Consider the following 15,127-nt stretch of genomic DNA (forward strand, 5'->3'; position numbering starts at 1 on the left):
CTCACCCCGTGGGGTCAAAATGATCACAAGAACGGTGAGCAAAAATCCCAGGACCACACGGGGGGAGCCTAGTGAATGACCTGCAGAGAGCTGGGACCAACGTAACAAAGGCTACCATCAGTAACACACTACGCCACCAGGGACTCAGATCCTGCAGTGCCAGACGTGTCCCCCTGCTTAAGCCAGTACATGTCTGGGCCCGTCTGACGTTTGCTAGAGAGCATTTGGATGATCCAGAAGAGGATTGGGAGAATGTCATATGGTCAGATGAAACCAAAATAGAACTGTTTGGTAGAAACACAACTCATCGTGTTTGGAGGAGAGAGAATGCTGAGTTGCATCCAAAGAACACCATACCTACTGTGAAGCATGGGGGTGGCAACATCATGCTTTGGGGCTGTTTCTCCACAAAGGGACCAGGACGACTGATCCATGTACAGGACAGAATGAATGGGGTCATGTATCGTGAGATTTTGAATGCAAACCTCCTTCCATCAGCAAGGGCATTGAAGATGAAACGTGGCTGGGTCTTCCAACATGACAATGATCCCAAACATACCGCCCGGGTAACGAAGGAGTGGCTTCGTAACAAGCATTTCAAGGTCCTGGAGTGGCCTAGCCAGTCTCCAGCTCTCAACCCCATAGAAAACCTTTGGAGGGAGTTGAAAGTCCGTGTTGCCCAGCGACAGCCCCAAAACATCACTGCTCTAGAGGAGATCTGCATGGAGGATGGGCCAACATACCAGCAACAGTGTGTGCCAACCTTGTGAAGACTTACAGGAAACGTCTGACCTCTGTCATTGCCAACAAAGGATATATAACAAAGTATTGAGATGAACTTTTGATATTCACCAAATACTTATTTTCCACCATAATTTGCAAATAAATTCTTTCCAAATCAGCCAATGTGATTGTCTGGATTTTGTTTCTCATTTTGTCTCTCATAGTTGAGGTCTACCTATGATGCCAATTACAGGCCTCTCTCATCTTTGTAAGTGGGAGAACTTGCACAATTGGTGGCTGACTAAATACTTTTTTGCCCCACTGTAACCTACTATCCATGTGATTTTTGATGCAGAAAAAAATGCACTGGGCTGCATGTGGTGTGAACTGGGCCTCAATGTTCATTTTTTCTAGGGTACCATTAAGGCCAGGTTTACGCCCGTTCATTTTTCAGGAACCCAGTGCATGCCATTTATCATGATTTCCTATGGATCACGTCCACATCTATGCATTTTGTTGGAGTGTCAAGGACTTCTTTTCCTGCAGCAGTTTACATTTTGAGGGCCGGGTCACACTATAGAGACGCAGTCCGGATGCGTTACCGCTTGCAAGGTTTTGACACATGCCGATGCTTTGTTTTATTTAGAAGCGTTACAGTGATGGGGCACTATTCCTCCCACTGACACCCATGGTGGGGCACTATTCCTCCCACTGACACCCACGGTGGGGCACTATTCCTCCCACTGATACCAATGATGGGGCACCATTCCTCCCACTGATGCCAATGATGGGGCACTATTCCTCCCACTGACACCAATGATGAGACTCTATTCCTCCCACTGATACCAATGATGGGGCACTATTCCTCCCACTGACACCAATGATGGGGCACTATTCCTCCCACTGACACCAATGATGGGACACTATTCCTCCCACTGACACCAATGATGAGACTCTATTCCTCCCACTGATACCAATGATGGGGCACTATTCCTCCCACTGACACCAATGATGGGGCACTATTCCTCCCACTGACACCAAAGATAGGGCATTGTATACTCTCACTATTCGCCAGGCCAATTTCTACTCCCACTGGATATAGCCTGGCCCCCCTAAAGTCTCAGACAGTTACCTGGCCCTTTGTTTAAAAACTCTGGAGACCTCACGGGACTGAATACGACAATCTATGTGTGTATGGCTACCCTTACTTCATCATCTTTTATCATGACATATCCCTGAATTACTAGGTTCATAGAGGGAATGTAAAAATGGCCCCAGTCTGTAAGGGTTATAGATTGTAAGCTCCCAGGATCAGGGCCCTCCTATCCCTCTTGTATTGAACTGTATTGTTGCTGTATTGTCTCCCTTTATATTGTAAAGCGCTGAGCAAACTGTTGGCGCCATAAATCCTGTATAATAATAATATATAAATCCTGTATAATAATAATAATAATAATAATAATAATAAATCCTGTATAATAATAATAAATCCCGTGTAATAATAATATATAAATCCTGTATAATAATAATAATATATAAATCCTGTATAATAATAATAACAAATCCTGTATAATAATAATAATATATAAATCCCGTATAATAATAATATATAAATCCCGTATAATTTATAAATCCTGTATAATAATAATAATAATAATATATAAATCCTGTATAATAATAATAACAAATCCTGTATAATAATAATAATATATAAATCCTGTATAATAATAATATATAAATCCTGTATAATAATAATAATATATAAATCCCGTATAATAATAATAATATATAAATCCTGTATAATAATAATAATATATAAATCCTGTATAATTTATAAATCCTGTATAATAATAATAATATATAAATCCTGTATAATAATAATATATAAATCCTGTATAATTTATAAATCCTGTATAATAATAATAATAATAATATATAAATCCTGTATAATAATAATAATAATAATAATAATATATAAATCCTGTATAATAATAATAATAATAATATATAAATCCTGTATAATAATAATAATAATAATAATAATATATAAATCCTGTATAATAATAATAATAATAATCTATAAATCCTGTATAATAATAATAATAATAAATCCTGTATAATAATAATAATACAGGTATGAGAGCTGAAGGGGTTTAAACCAATGTGTATCACACAAACAAATCACAATCCACCCCAAGAATAATCCACCAACAACAAAAACATACTAGTAAATGCTTTATTGACATAGCTCTGCATCCAACAGTAACATAGGGCGAGAGCAAGAGAAAGCCCTGGGTCCTGCCCTCTAACAGTGGGGGAGGGGTAGGGGGGGCAGTTTAAAGAGCTACAAGCCCAGCAGCGTTCCTTCTTGCATGCAGGACCCGAATCGCATTTCTTACGAACCTCAGCCACTCCTCTATGCTGCGGCGGGACAGAAAGAGGTAGGCCCCCTAATGGACACAACAGGAACTTTGCACATGGCAGAACAGTTTGAATGCTTTGGTTATATGTGTCACAGTGATCAATTGAAACCAGCACAGCTAAAACTAATGCAGACAACAAACAGACTTTATGCGGCACTCTCGCAAGCTTTTTTTTTTTGTTTAAATACCTCTAGCAGATCAAACCAATCTACTAATATGCATACCCTTTGACCCAGTCATCTGAATTATCACTACATAGCAGCAGTCTCTCCCTTCAAGCCAGCACACGGCGCTCAGACTCTCTACATATGATCTAAAGGGCACCTGTCACCACGGCTGACCCAACCATTTTGTGGAGTAGGAGTATCCTTTGTTACGGACGACGGGTGATCTGTGGAACTTAATGAACTCGCAGCGTGCTTGGGGTTCCGTGATGACCACGCAACATCAACCAACATTTAAGATGCTAAGGGCCAAAACTACAAGAACTATTTTAATCTGAGAGATTAATCCTCTTGCCAACAGTCATTGCAAAGGGCTAGAGATACACAGATTGAAAATTCTAGCCTAAGGGTCCGTTCACACGGGGCGGACCCATTTAGTGAATCCGCTTGCTCAGCGATGGGATCTCTCCGCTGAGCAAGTGGATGACAGCTCTGTGTCCGCTCGGCTGCTGCAGAGCAGACACAGAGCTGCTCGCTCTCCTCAATGGGAGATCGGATGAATGTTCCCCTGAAACGCGTCAGCTGGCCGAAACAGTGATGCGCCAGTTAGGTCACATGACACCACACTGACCCCATGATGTCATATGATACATTTTTTTTTTCTTTTGTAGGAATTTGGCTTTTTCGTTTATTGTGTTTCATTGGATTCTCCTATCTCAGGAGGGCTGCACCACTGGGAGCAGGGGCGGACTGACAACTCATGGGGCCCCCGGGCAATAGGCAATCATGGGGCCCCTGCGTCCTTGCCCACACTCAAACCACACCCAAAAAAGCCTATGAAAGGTACCAGGGGCATCTCATGAGGCCCCTATCAACCCCGGGCCCTCGGACAGCGCCCGAGTGGCTAAATGGTCAGTCCGCTCCTGGTTAGGAGTAATTCAGTAGAAGAAAATACGCAGTGGCTTGATTCAGTGTCAGTAATCACCGGGGGTGTTTGTTACTTGTGTAGTTTACTCCACAGCAAGCAACTGCTCACAATACAGTCCTAGTGAATTACCAGCAGGAATGAGCAACTGAACATCCCCTGTGCAGTTCTAGCCTGATGAGATGACTGCAAGGAAGTAGTTACAGCGGAGTTCCACCCAAAAGGGGAAGTTCCACTTTAAAGATTGGTCCCCTCTGCCCATTAAGGATTGACACCTTTGGGGAGCGGGAAAGGAGGGGGAGAAGGTACCTGAAATTGACAGATTCCCACTGCGATCAAAAGCGGAAGTTATCTTCCTCCCCTCCCTCCCCGAAGTCTTGTGGGACATGTGACAGGTCCCAGGAGACGACGGAGCCGTTCATGAAGTGCAGCGCTACTCGCACATGCGCAGTGGGCACCCGGCTATGAAGCCGCAAGCTGTCAAAGCCAGGAGCCCACACTGAAGATGCCGGGCTCCTGGAATACAGGACGGCCGGTGAGAAGGGCTGCAGCGGGGGCACCACGGGCTTGTGGGACAGGTAAGTGGCTGTTTCTTTAAAAGTCAGCAGCTACAGTTTTTGTAATTTTTTTTGCAGAGTGAGTGGAGCTCCGCTTTAAATCTCTTAGTAGCAAGAGATTATAATTGCCCGTGTAGCTCCATCCTCAATGAACATATGAGGACGCACCAAAGACAAAGCAACCAATGAGATTTTTAGCAACTGTAGTCAGGCCTCCTCCAAAAACAAAATGGAATTGGCTGCTTTAATAGGCTGCATTATGCATGGCTGAATGGGATGGGCCCATGTGCAACTCTAGTCAACTTTCATGCAATACTTTTACCCCACAAAACGAGTTCCAAATTATTTTAGACAACAGGTGCCAATCAATGTAATAGAAAAAAAAGGAAAAGTGACCATGAAGCGCCGGGAACGGCACACACGTCTCACAAGAGAAGGCATAGTTAACATGAGCCACAGACAAGGTTATGATACATTTCTATATATGTCTTGTATATTAGATTTGATTCGCTTCTCTTTGCATTGTTCTGCTCAGGGTCGCAGAGCAGTTCAAGTATCGAAGAGAGAGAGGTGAGAGACCTTTTATTGTAAGCAGGCGCATTTATTTTGCATTCTATTGTTTCCTGCGAGGACACGAGACATTCTCGAAGGAGCGAAGTTCAGAAAGTCGCGTAAACGCTGAACCCCGGAGACCGTTACAGACACGGGTTAGAAGACGGAGGAATCGGGAGCTAGGCAGAGTCTGCTCAATAACTGCAGCGACTAATCCAGAAATGTGCCCGTTTGTAGCTCTTTAAGCGACCACGGCGGGCTGTAGACCCACGGGGCTGGCAATCTCTGATACAGACGTTTTATTTTTTTTTTCTCTATAGTGTTCTACATCCATAACCTAAATCTATTGTGAAATTAGAGGCAGCTCTGGGGGGAAAAAAAAAAAAAAACAAAGTCAAAAAGGTAACCTGCTGCAACAGCTTCTGCATAGAATTTCTAGGGCTGTCATGTGATAAAAGATCCAGCTTCACTGTTACTGAGCTAGCACGTGGCCCTGGCATCGGAGGCCCTAGCACGTGGTCCTGGCCTCGGAGGACCTAGCACAAGGCCCTGGCATCAGAGGCCCTAGCACGTGGTCCTGGCCTCGGAGGACCTAGCACAAGGCCCTGGCATCGGAGGCCCTAGCACGTGGCCCTGGCCTCGGAGGACCTAGCACAAGGCCCTGGCATCGGAGGCCCTAGCACGTGGCCCTGGCCTCGGAGGACCTAGCACAAGGCCCTGGCCTCGGAGGACCTAGCACGTGGCCCTGGCCTCGGAGGACCTAGCACAAGGCCCTGGCCTCGGAGGACCTAGCACATGGCCCTGGCATCGGAGGCCCTAGCTGTGGCCCTGGCATCGGAGGCCCTAGCACGTGGCCCTGGCATCAGAGAATAGCTGCTTCCACCGAAGGCTTCTTAGATATACAGCTTGGCAAAAGTAAATGTATCATGGGAGAAACACAGAGGAGGCCCATTACTGACCCTCCTTCCAAACATGCTAAGTGCATGGCTGTTAGTCTGCTTCAGTGGTTTCAGTACTACCCAAGCCGCTGAACGGAAGCAAGCACACAGTCCTTCACTGCGTACTTGCTTTGGACAAGCGACTCGAGCTACTGAAGCAGTCATTAACCCCTTCACGCCGGCGCCTCTCTGTCCCTTTAAGAATTTAAGGAGGCGGGTCTTAGGGATCATGTGACAACCATGACACGTTGTCACATGATCGGGAAAGGTCCCGATCGAAAGAGGAGATCGGGACCTTTCCGCGAGTACCAGACGTGTGCTGGGAACGCGCTATCGGCACGTTTTTTCTTAATAGAACACAAATGTGCGGCCGCTCAGCGTCTAGGCCCAGAAGCCAGGAGGCCGCACATTTGCGTTCGACCGGCGTGAAGAGGTTAATGGCATCCTCCATTCTCTTTCTCATGACAGTTCTCCTTTAACAGGGAAGACAGATGACAGCCACTACCCAGAATAAATGAAAGAGCTCCCTCTAGAGGCTGTGAATATATTTACACTTTCTTATTCAGGCAGGGTCCCCCTGTGCCTAAGGCTGGCCATACACTAAACAATTTTCTGTCCAATTTCTGCCCAATTTCCTTTAGCTTTACCTTCAACTATGTGGTGCAAGAACCCGCCTAATTGGATACAACTGAAAGTGTTGTTAGGTTTGACCTCATATTATATGGTTTTTGGTAAATCTAAACCAAAAATCTCAAGAAAATTGGATAATGTATGGCCAGCCTTAGACACAACCATCTCCAGGGACAGCACCCTACTCCTCCTTTCCCACAAATGCAATGAAACGTAAAAACACCAAACCAAGTTCAATCCTTCACTTCTCAGTATGGCAATCAAGAACCGCCACCGTCACCAGCAGGAAATCCCTCCCCCTTTTGCCGAAGAGGCTGGACAATGGCAGCGCATTGGGTGCGTCTCGGCCTGCAGCATCCAGCTTTGTAAAGGGGGAAGTTTTAAATGGGAATGTTCGAATTTCACGGGACATCACAAACTTGGAGGAAGGGAATTAGTGTTTTGTTTTGACTTTTTTTTATCTTTTTTTTTTTTTGGGCAGCCCAGCTGAGCTGCGAGATGATGCAGTCGTTACAAGACGAGAAAAGGGAAACAAAAATTAAAAAGGAAAAGGGGGTGGAGAGGGCGGCCTAGAATGGGGCGGAATCCTGTGACTGGTCCGGTGAGTGTAATCTCTGGCTTCCATTCTCTTCATTGCTGTCAGTTGACACCCGGGGCTGCAGAGAACAAAAAAACAAGCAATTATTCCTCCAAATATAAAATATAATGAAGTCAACGCTATCAACATAAATTTTAAGTAAACAGCCGCATGCAATAGATATAGATATTAGTTCATTGAGAACTGCAAGCCATCAGCTGTAAAGGCTGTGGGTACTTGTAGTTCATTCATTCACAGAAGTCTGAATAAATGATGCGGCTGTGTGGGCGGAGCCCCGCATGACTGATTTCACAGTAGGACAGCTATTGTGGGGAGAAGATCCCTGGCCCACTGTTGGGGAGGGGGACAGGGAAGGCTTCAGAAGCATGAACATATTACATTTTCCACCCTAACAATGGGCAGGACATGCAGTATTCTTAAAAGTGAACGTACCTTAGATTGTACGCCTTTTGAGGGTTAGGGACCTTTGCTTGTACGCCCCTTGGGGGTTAGGGACCTTAGATTGTACGCCCCTTGAGGGTTAGGGACCTTAGATTGTACGCCCCTTGAGGGTTAGGGACCTTAGATTGTACGCCGCTTGAGGGTTAGGGACCTTAGATTGTACGCCCCTTGAGGGTTAGGGACCTTAGATTGTACGCCCCTTGAGGGTTAGGGACCTTAGATTGTACGCCCCTTGAGGGTTAGGGACCTTAGATTGTACGCCCCTTGAGGGTTAGGGACCTTAGATTGTACGCCCCTTGAGGGTTAGGGACCTTAGATTGTACGCCCCTTGAGGGTTAGGGACCTTAGATTGTACGCCCCTTGAGGGTTAGGGACCTTAGATTGTACGCCCCTTGAGGGTTAAAGCATTAAAAACGCTTCCCAAATGCCTGTCTAATGCTATAGGGGCGTTTGGCAAGAGTTAGAAACAAAGTCAAGTGTGAACGAGCCCTAAGTTGTCTGAAATGAAAGTGCAGTTGGTAAATCTACGTTTGTCACACAACACCCGCAGTAAACAGGGAGCGGGGCTCCAGGGCCAGGCCGCCACTGTCAGATTCCCCACAGCAGAGCTGGTACTGAAGTAGGAAGGCAGGTCTGTCAGGAACCAGGACAGGCGCCCTTTAAATATCTTCACTAAGTTCCCAAAATAGTCACATTTTCATCTATTAACCTCTTCACGCCGGCCGAACGCAAATGTTTGGCCTCCCGGCCTCTGGGCCTAGACGGCAAGCGGCCGCACATTTGCGTTCTATTAAAAAACATATGTGCTGAGAGCGCTTGCCCTGCCCGCTCCCAGCACACATGTCCGGTACTCATGGAAAGGTCCCGATCTCCTCTTTCGATCGGGACCTTTCCTGAGCATGTGACCGCCGTGACGGTCACATGACCCTAAACCCCGCCCCGCCTCCTGGCTTCTGAAACTCTTAAAGGCGCCGGCGTGAAAGGGTTAAAAACACATACAAAGTCTTTTCCGTAAAGCGGCCTGGTCTCTGAGCCATTGATTACATCAAATCTTCAGGGAAGCCTATCCCACCCTCTGTTAATACTGGTATCCTCCACGCCTCCAACCACTCCATCCCCCACAGTTACTACCTTTTGTACCACTCACCCCTCCCTCCTAGATTGTAAGCTCCCAGGATCAGGGCCCTCCTATCCCTCTTGTATTGAACTGTATTGTTGCTGTATTGTCTCCAGTTATATTGTAAAGCGCTGAGCAAACTGTTGGCGCCATAAATCCTGAATAATAATCTTTGTCGTACCTTTACACCCACCACACGCTCTTCAAAGGATTTGAAGGTGGCGGAGTTCCTAAGGATAAAACAGAATAAGGTTTAAGGATCTACTGTCTCAATAGCCAATCACAGCAATGACAATGACCCCCCCCCCCACCATCACCACAATCATGCACAATTAGGCTGCTGTCACACTGATCCACTTTTGGTGTATTCTTCAGTTACAAAGCAAAAAAAACTGCATCTCTTTAAATCCTATGGCTCTCTTCACAGTGATCTATGGCACTTTAGTTGCACTGAAAAAACAAATCCCTCCATTAAAATGAATGGAAACTGCAGCAAAAACACCTTACCCCCCGGTTCACATCTATGCGGCTGCGGGCCACGTTTTGCTCGGGCATGAGAGCCCATTCATTTGAATGGACTCCCGTGCCCCATGACACGCAGGGAAGGAAGTCCCAGCACTTCTTTGGAAAACGCAGCTGAGGTTCCCAGTACAGTTGCGTTTCCCAGTGCGGGCGGTGTGCCATTAGAACTAATATCACCCGCCCGCATCTCCGCATTCCTCTGTGCGGGTTCACAGATGTTCGTGTGGATCTGCAGCGGCACCACCCGCACAGATGTGAAGCGGGGGTTAAACAATCAATGCACCTGTGGGAAGTGCTTTGACCTGTGGGGAAAATACAAAAAAAAAACCCAAAAAAACGCAGTGGAGCAGTGTGAAAGTAGCCTTATAGGAAAGGCAAAAAAAATGTCACTTAAGTCACTTAGAGGGATATTTAAGAAGGCAAAATAACACCTTACCCCCCGGTTCACATTTGTGTGGGCCGCGTTTTGCGTAGACACGAGAGCCCGCTCATTTGAATGGACTCCTGTGCCCCGTGACACGCAGAGAAGAAGTCCCTGCACTACTGAAAACGCAGCCGAGGTTGCGTTTTCCAGTTCGGGTGGCGTGCCATTAGAACTAATGTCACCCGCCCGCGGGTCCGCATTCCTCTGTGCGGCTGCATGGATTTCCGTGTGGATCCTCAGCCGCACCACCCGCACAGATGTGAACCTACACTTACAACCCAAAGCAACAATATTTGTTTCCTGGACTTTACATGATAACAAAATAAATCAGTGAGTTGCTTTGGGTTCCTGCACATTGCACATCTGATCCATTCTACTAATGTACATGGCATTTGTGCTTTGCTCTTAGGTCCAGTTCACACTATAGAAACGCAGTCCAGATGTGTTTTTGCATGCACGTTTTTGACGCATTCCGGTGCAATTTTGACATTCCGATGCATTTTTTATGCATTCAGTGCATTTTTTTGCATACCAGTGCGTTTTTTTTTGCATACCAGTGCGGTTTTGTATTCCAGTGCATTTTTCCCCTCTCTCTTCAATTTAAATAGGGACATGTGCGTTTCACTGCGTTCCAGTAGAATTCTGTGCAGGAAAATGCAAAGTGTTCTTTTTTTTCTGCAACCGGAACTGCAAGCACTGCTGTGAACTATGACATTGACCACCATATCACCTACTTTCTGTGCATTTTGGATGCAGAAAAAAGCAACTGAAACAAATATAGTGTGAAGCGGCCCTTATTCCTCCATACAAGTCCATGGTAAGTGCACCTCAATTAACAAAAGGCTGACGTTCTTGTAGAAGGTGGGTGAGCGTGAAACCACAATTATTCGACCAAATTCAAACGTAGAAGGAACTTTCCCAACAAGAGGGCAAAATGACGTGACTTTCCCAACAAGAGGGCAAAATGACGTGACTTTCCCAACAAGAGGGCAAAATGACGTGACTTTCCCAACAAGAGGGCAAAATGACCTGACTTTCCCAACAAGAGGGCAAAATGACGTGACTTTCCCAACAAGAGGGCAAAATGACGTGACTTTCCCAACAAGAGGGCAAAATGACGTGACTTTCCCAACAAGACTGGGTGACCTCATGGGACTTTTCTAACAGAAGAGGATGAGGCCGTATTTCTAGATAGCTTTCGACCAATTACATGACTTCCTCTTCGGCTTGGGACAATTTACTGAATTGTTTATTTAGGAACTGGCCAACTTCCTTCAAAGTTCCCCGTCAGGTTGAAAACTCTCATTCCAGTGAAAGTCTGATTATGAGAGGTGTTCATGGCGCAACAAAAACCGCCCTTGTTTATATACACATTAGTGTGGGCTTGACTGTGATTGGAGCTTGTGCGTAACTGAGGCAGTCCTTATTTCACACACTGATAAACGATGTCGGTTGCGTTCAATGTTCTTACGTTGATAAAACGGCTTCAAATTTTGCCCTAAAACCTATGACTACCGAAACGCAGAACACTGCGGGGGGCTGCTTTTAACCCGCTTTGCTTGTAATGCCGCAAAGTAAAACAAGAAGAAAGCGCACCAACCTTGCGCATTACCTCAGCAAACCAAAATTTTATTGAATTCAGAATAATACTCACAAACAACGAAGTAAATCAAGCATGTAAGTCCTCAAAGGAATTTTAGAAGTGCGAGTCCCATCATAGGGGTAGATTCTCAGAGTACGGCTGATGCGTTTCGAAGGGGGTCCCTTCTTCAGCAGAGCTTTGATGAAGAGGGGACGCGTCAGCCGTACTCTGAGAATCTACCCCTATGATGGGATTCGCACTTCTAAAGTTCCTATGAGGACTTACATGCTTGATTTATGTCATTGTTTGTGAGTAAGTCTTCATAGGAACTTTAGAAGTGCGAGTCCCATCATAGAGGTAGATTCTCAGAGTACGGCTGACGCGTCCCCTCTTCATCAAAGCTCTGCTGAAGAAGGGACCCCCTTCGAAACGCATCAGCCGTACTCTGAGAATCTACCCCTATGATGGGACTCGCACTTCTAAAGTTCCTTTGAGGACTTACATGCTTGATTTACTTCGTTGTTTGTGAGTATTATTCTGAATTCAATAAAATTTTGGTTTGCTGAGGTGATGCGCAAGGTTGGTGCGCTTTTTGTTTTACTTCGCAGTACTGGTCGGGCTTCCCCAGCCTTGTTTGGAGCTGCACAACCTTCTATGCATTGGTGGTCGAATTTTTCAAGTTCTGGTTCCATCCATCCTTGCTCTGGGTCATGGAGCGCAGGAGAGGTCGTTTCTGGTTCTACTTGCTTGTAATGCCAACAGATCTCAAGGGGACTTGCTGCGTCATCAGAAATGCAGAGCAGGACAAATGCAGCCCCAGAAAGGTCACAAACACCACATAAGTAATGGAAAGCTGCAAATTTGTGATAAAAGTGCTAATCAAAGGAATAGCAAGGGCCGACTACACGAGCCCTTGCTCTACCTGCAGTGGTTACCTACATAGCAGACAGTGCATCCAGCATTCATGCTAGACAGAAGCATTGGAAGTACACAGTAAACACACAGCAGGATTTGTAAATTCATGCAAAATAAGATCATTTATTTTAATATGAGCACACTGATAGGTTTATCTAAACACACAACTTCATTTAAAAAAAAATGTTCTGAAGGACTGTGCATCCAATAATATCAGCATGTCAGAGTATTCTTAGTACAGGTAGTATACGTTACCTCATTGCAGGCATGCTTATGGAGTGACGGATTGAGTAGCTGCTACTCGGAAGGCATGAGGGGGGCAGAAAGCAGAGTTAGCGAGCAGAAAATACATGTGCGCACACTAACCACACAGCCAGGATCTTCAAGTTCAAAAAGAAAATGCTAGCTATGAAGGAGCCATTTTGGCTGTTCAGCCGAATATATAATAAACTATGCTTTCAGTGATGTCATCGGTCTCCAGTGAATGGATAGGCTGCATTTTCAGTGATCTCACCGATCTCTAGTGAATGGATGGGCTGCATTGTCAGCGATGTCACCGATCTCTAGTGAATGGATGGGCTGCATTCTCAGTGATGTCACTGGTCTCTAGTGAATGGATAGGCTGCATTCTCAGTGATGTCACCGGTCTCTAGTGAATGGATAGGCTGCATTGTCAGTGATGTCACCGCTCTCTAGTGAATGGATAGGCTGCATTGTCAGTGATGTCACCGCTCTCTAGTGAATGGATAGGCTGCATTGCAGTGATGTCACCGCTCTCTAGTGAATGGTTTGGCCGCGTTGTCAGTGATGTCACCGGTCTCTAGTGAATGGATAGGCCGCGTTGTCAGTGATGTCACCGGTCTCTAGCGAATGGATAGGCCGCATTGTCATTGATGTCACCGGTCTCTAGTGAATGGATAGGCCGCATTCTCAGTGATGTCCCCGGTCTCTAGTGAATGGATAGGCCGTATTCTCAGTGATGTCACCGGTCTCTAGTGAATGGATAGGCTGCATTCTCAGTGATGTCACCAGTCTCTAGTGAATGGATAGGCTGCATTCTCAGTGATGTCACAGGTCTCTAGTGAATGGATAGGCTGCATTCTCAGTGATGTCACCGGTCTCTAGTGAATGGATAGGCTGCATTCTCAGTGATGTCACCGGTCTCTAGTGAATGGATAGGCCGCATTCTCAGTGATGTCACAGGTCTCTAGTGAATGGATAGGCTGCATTCTCAGTGATGTCACCGCTCTCTAGTGAATGGATAGGCTGCATTCTCAGTGATGTCACCGGTCTCTAGTGAATGGATAGGCCGCATTCTCAGTGATGTCACCGCTCTCTAGTGAATGGATAGGCTGCATTCTCAGTGATGTCACCGGTCTCTAGCGAATGGATAGGCCGCATTGTCAGTGATGTCACCGCTCTCTAGTGAATGGATAGGCTGCATTCTCAGTGATGTCACCGGTCTCTAGTGAACGGATAGGCCGCATTCTCAGTGATGTCACAGGTCTCTAGCGAATGGATAGACCGCATTGTCAGTGATGTCACCGCTCTCTAGTGAATGGATAGGCCGCATTCTCAGTGATGTCACAGGTCTCTAGTGAATGGATAGGCCGCATTGTCAGTGATGTCACCGGTCTCTAGTGAAAAGATAGGCTGCATTCTCAGTGATGTCACCGGTCTCTAGTGAATGGATAGGCTGCATTCTCAGTGATGTCACCGGTCTCTAGTGAAAAGATAGGCTGCATTCTCAGTGATGTCACCGGTCTCTAGTGAATGGATAAGCTGCATTCTCAGTGATGTCACCGGTCTCTAGTGAATGGATAGGCTGCATTCTCAGTGATATCACCGGTCTCTAGTGAATGGATAGGCTGCATTCTCAGTGATGTCACAGGTCTCTAGTGAACTGGTACGCTACAGTCTTCTTGACGTCAATGAACCTACTAAATAAATAGGTCGCATTTTTTGGCAATGCTGCTGGTCTTTGGTAAATGGGAAGGTTCAGTCACAAAATTGCTCCTTCATCAATAACCACAGTTTAATCTGTATTTCCTGAATGTCTGCGATTTTACAAAGACATAAAAAAGTGACTTTAATAATAATATCACTGGCTGCATAGTAATAGGACAGAATCAGACACATCACTGCAACAGAACACAACCGACTACATACAAAAGGAGGAGGACAGAGATGCATGGACTGAAACCACCACCTTGAATACACAAGACTGCGGGAGGAGGAACCACACGAACCTTCTGATGGATACACAGGATTATATATAAAGCCATGCAGAGAGCAGCGATAATGTGCAGACCCCGGCCCGTCACACTCCACATATTGCCGACCGGTGGCTGTGGATTGGGGCACTTTAAACACTATCATTGCTCTTTTGCATTGTTTTCCTCCAACATGTACAACTGTGTAATATACTACATGAATGTGTGATGTATTTCTGTAAAACAGAGAGGATTCCAGTGTACCTAAAGTGAAAGTGAACTTGGTGCCAAACTAGGAAATGTAACCTAAGCATACGAGGGAACATACTACACAACCAACAAATGAATATGACCAACAGGTCCAAACATATAGACAGATGAATGGATATGCAAATCTTGACTT

The 15,127-nt window shown here is 45.7% G+C and overlaps 1 protein-coding gene across 15 annotated transcripts in view; it reads right to left on the reverse strand.

The window, feature by feature from the left end:
* Positions 1–2,945: 2,945 nt before the first annotated feature.
* The window catches only part of TPD52L2 (TPD52 like 2), a 44,852-nt gene continuing 32,670 nt past the window's right edge, over positions 2,946–15,127 (reverse strand). For 12 of the 15 annotated variants that reach the window (XM_089665414.1, XM_089665413.1, XM_089665410.1 and 9 more), the window contains 3 exons: positions 12,767–12,808; positions 9,250–9,298; positions 7,352–7,568 (listed from right to left, as the gene is read on the reverse strand). In XM_089665414.1, coding sequence (XP_089521540.1) covers positions 7,482–7,568; positions 9,250–9,298; positions 12,767–12,808 — 178 coding nt within the window. In that variant the 3' untranslated portion in view covers positions 7,352–7,481. Of the gene's footprint in view, positions 6,039–6,177; positions 7,569–9,249; positions 9,299–12,766; positions 12,809–15,127 lie in introns of those variants that run through there. The other 3 variants (XM_089665415.1, XM_089665409.1, XM_089665401.1) reach the window with 2 other exon arrangements.

This window comes from Staurois parvus, unplaced genomic scaffold, assembly GCF_062004578.1.
Source record: "Staurois parvus isolate SC_StPar_1 unplaced genomic scaffold, SC_StPar_1.0 ptg002183l, whole genome shotgun sequence".
Classification (NCBI taxonomy): Eukaryota; Metazoa; Chordata; class Amphibia; order Anura; family Ranidae; genus Staurois; species Staurois parvus.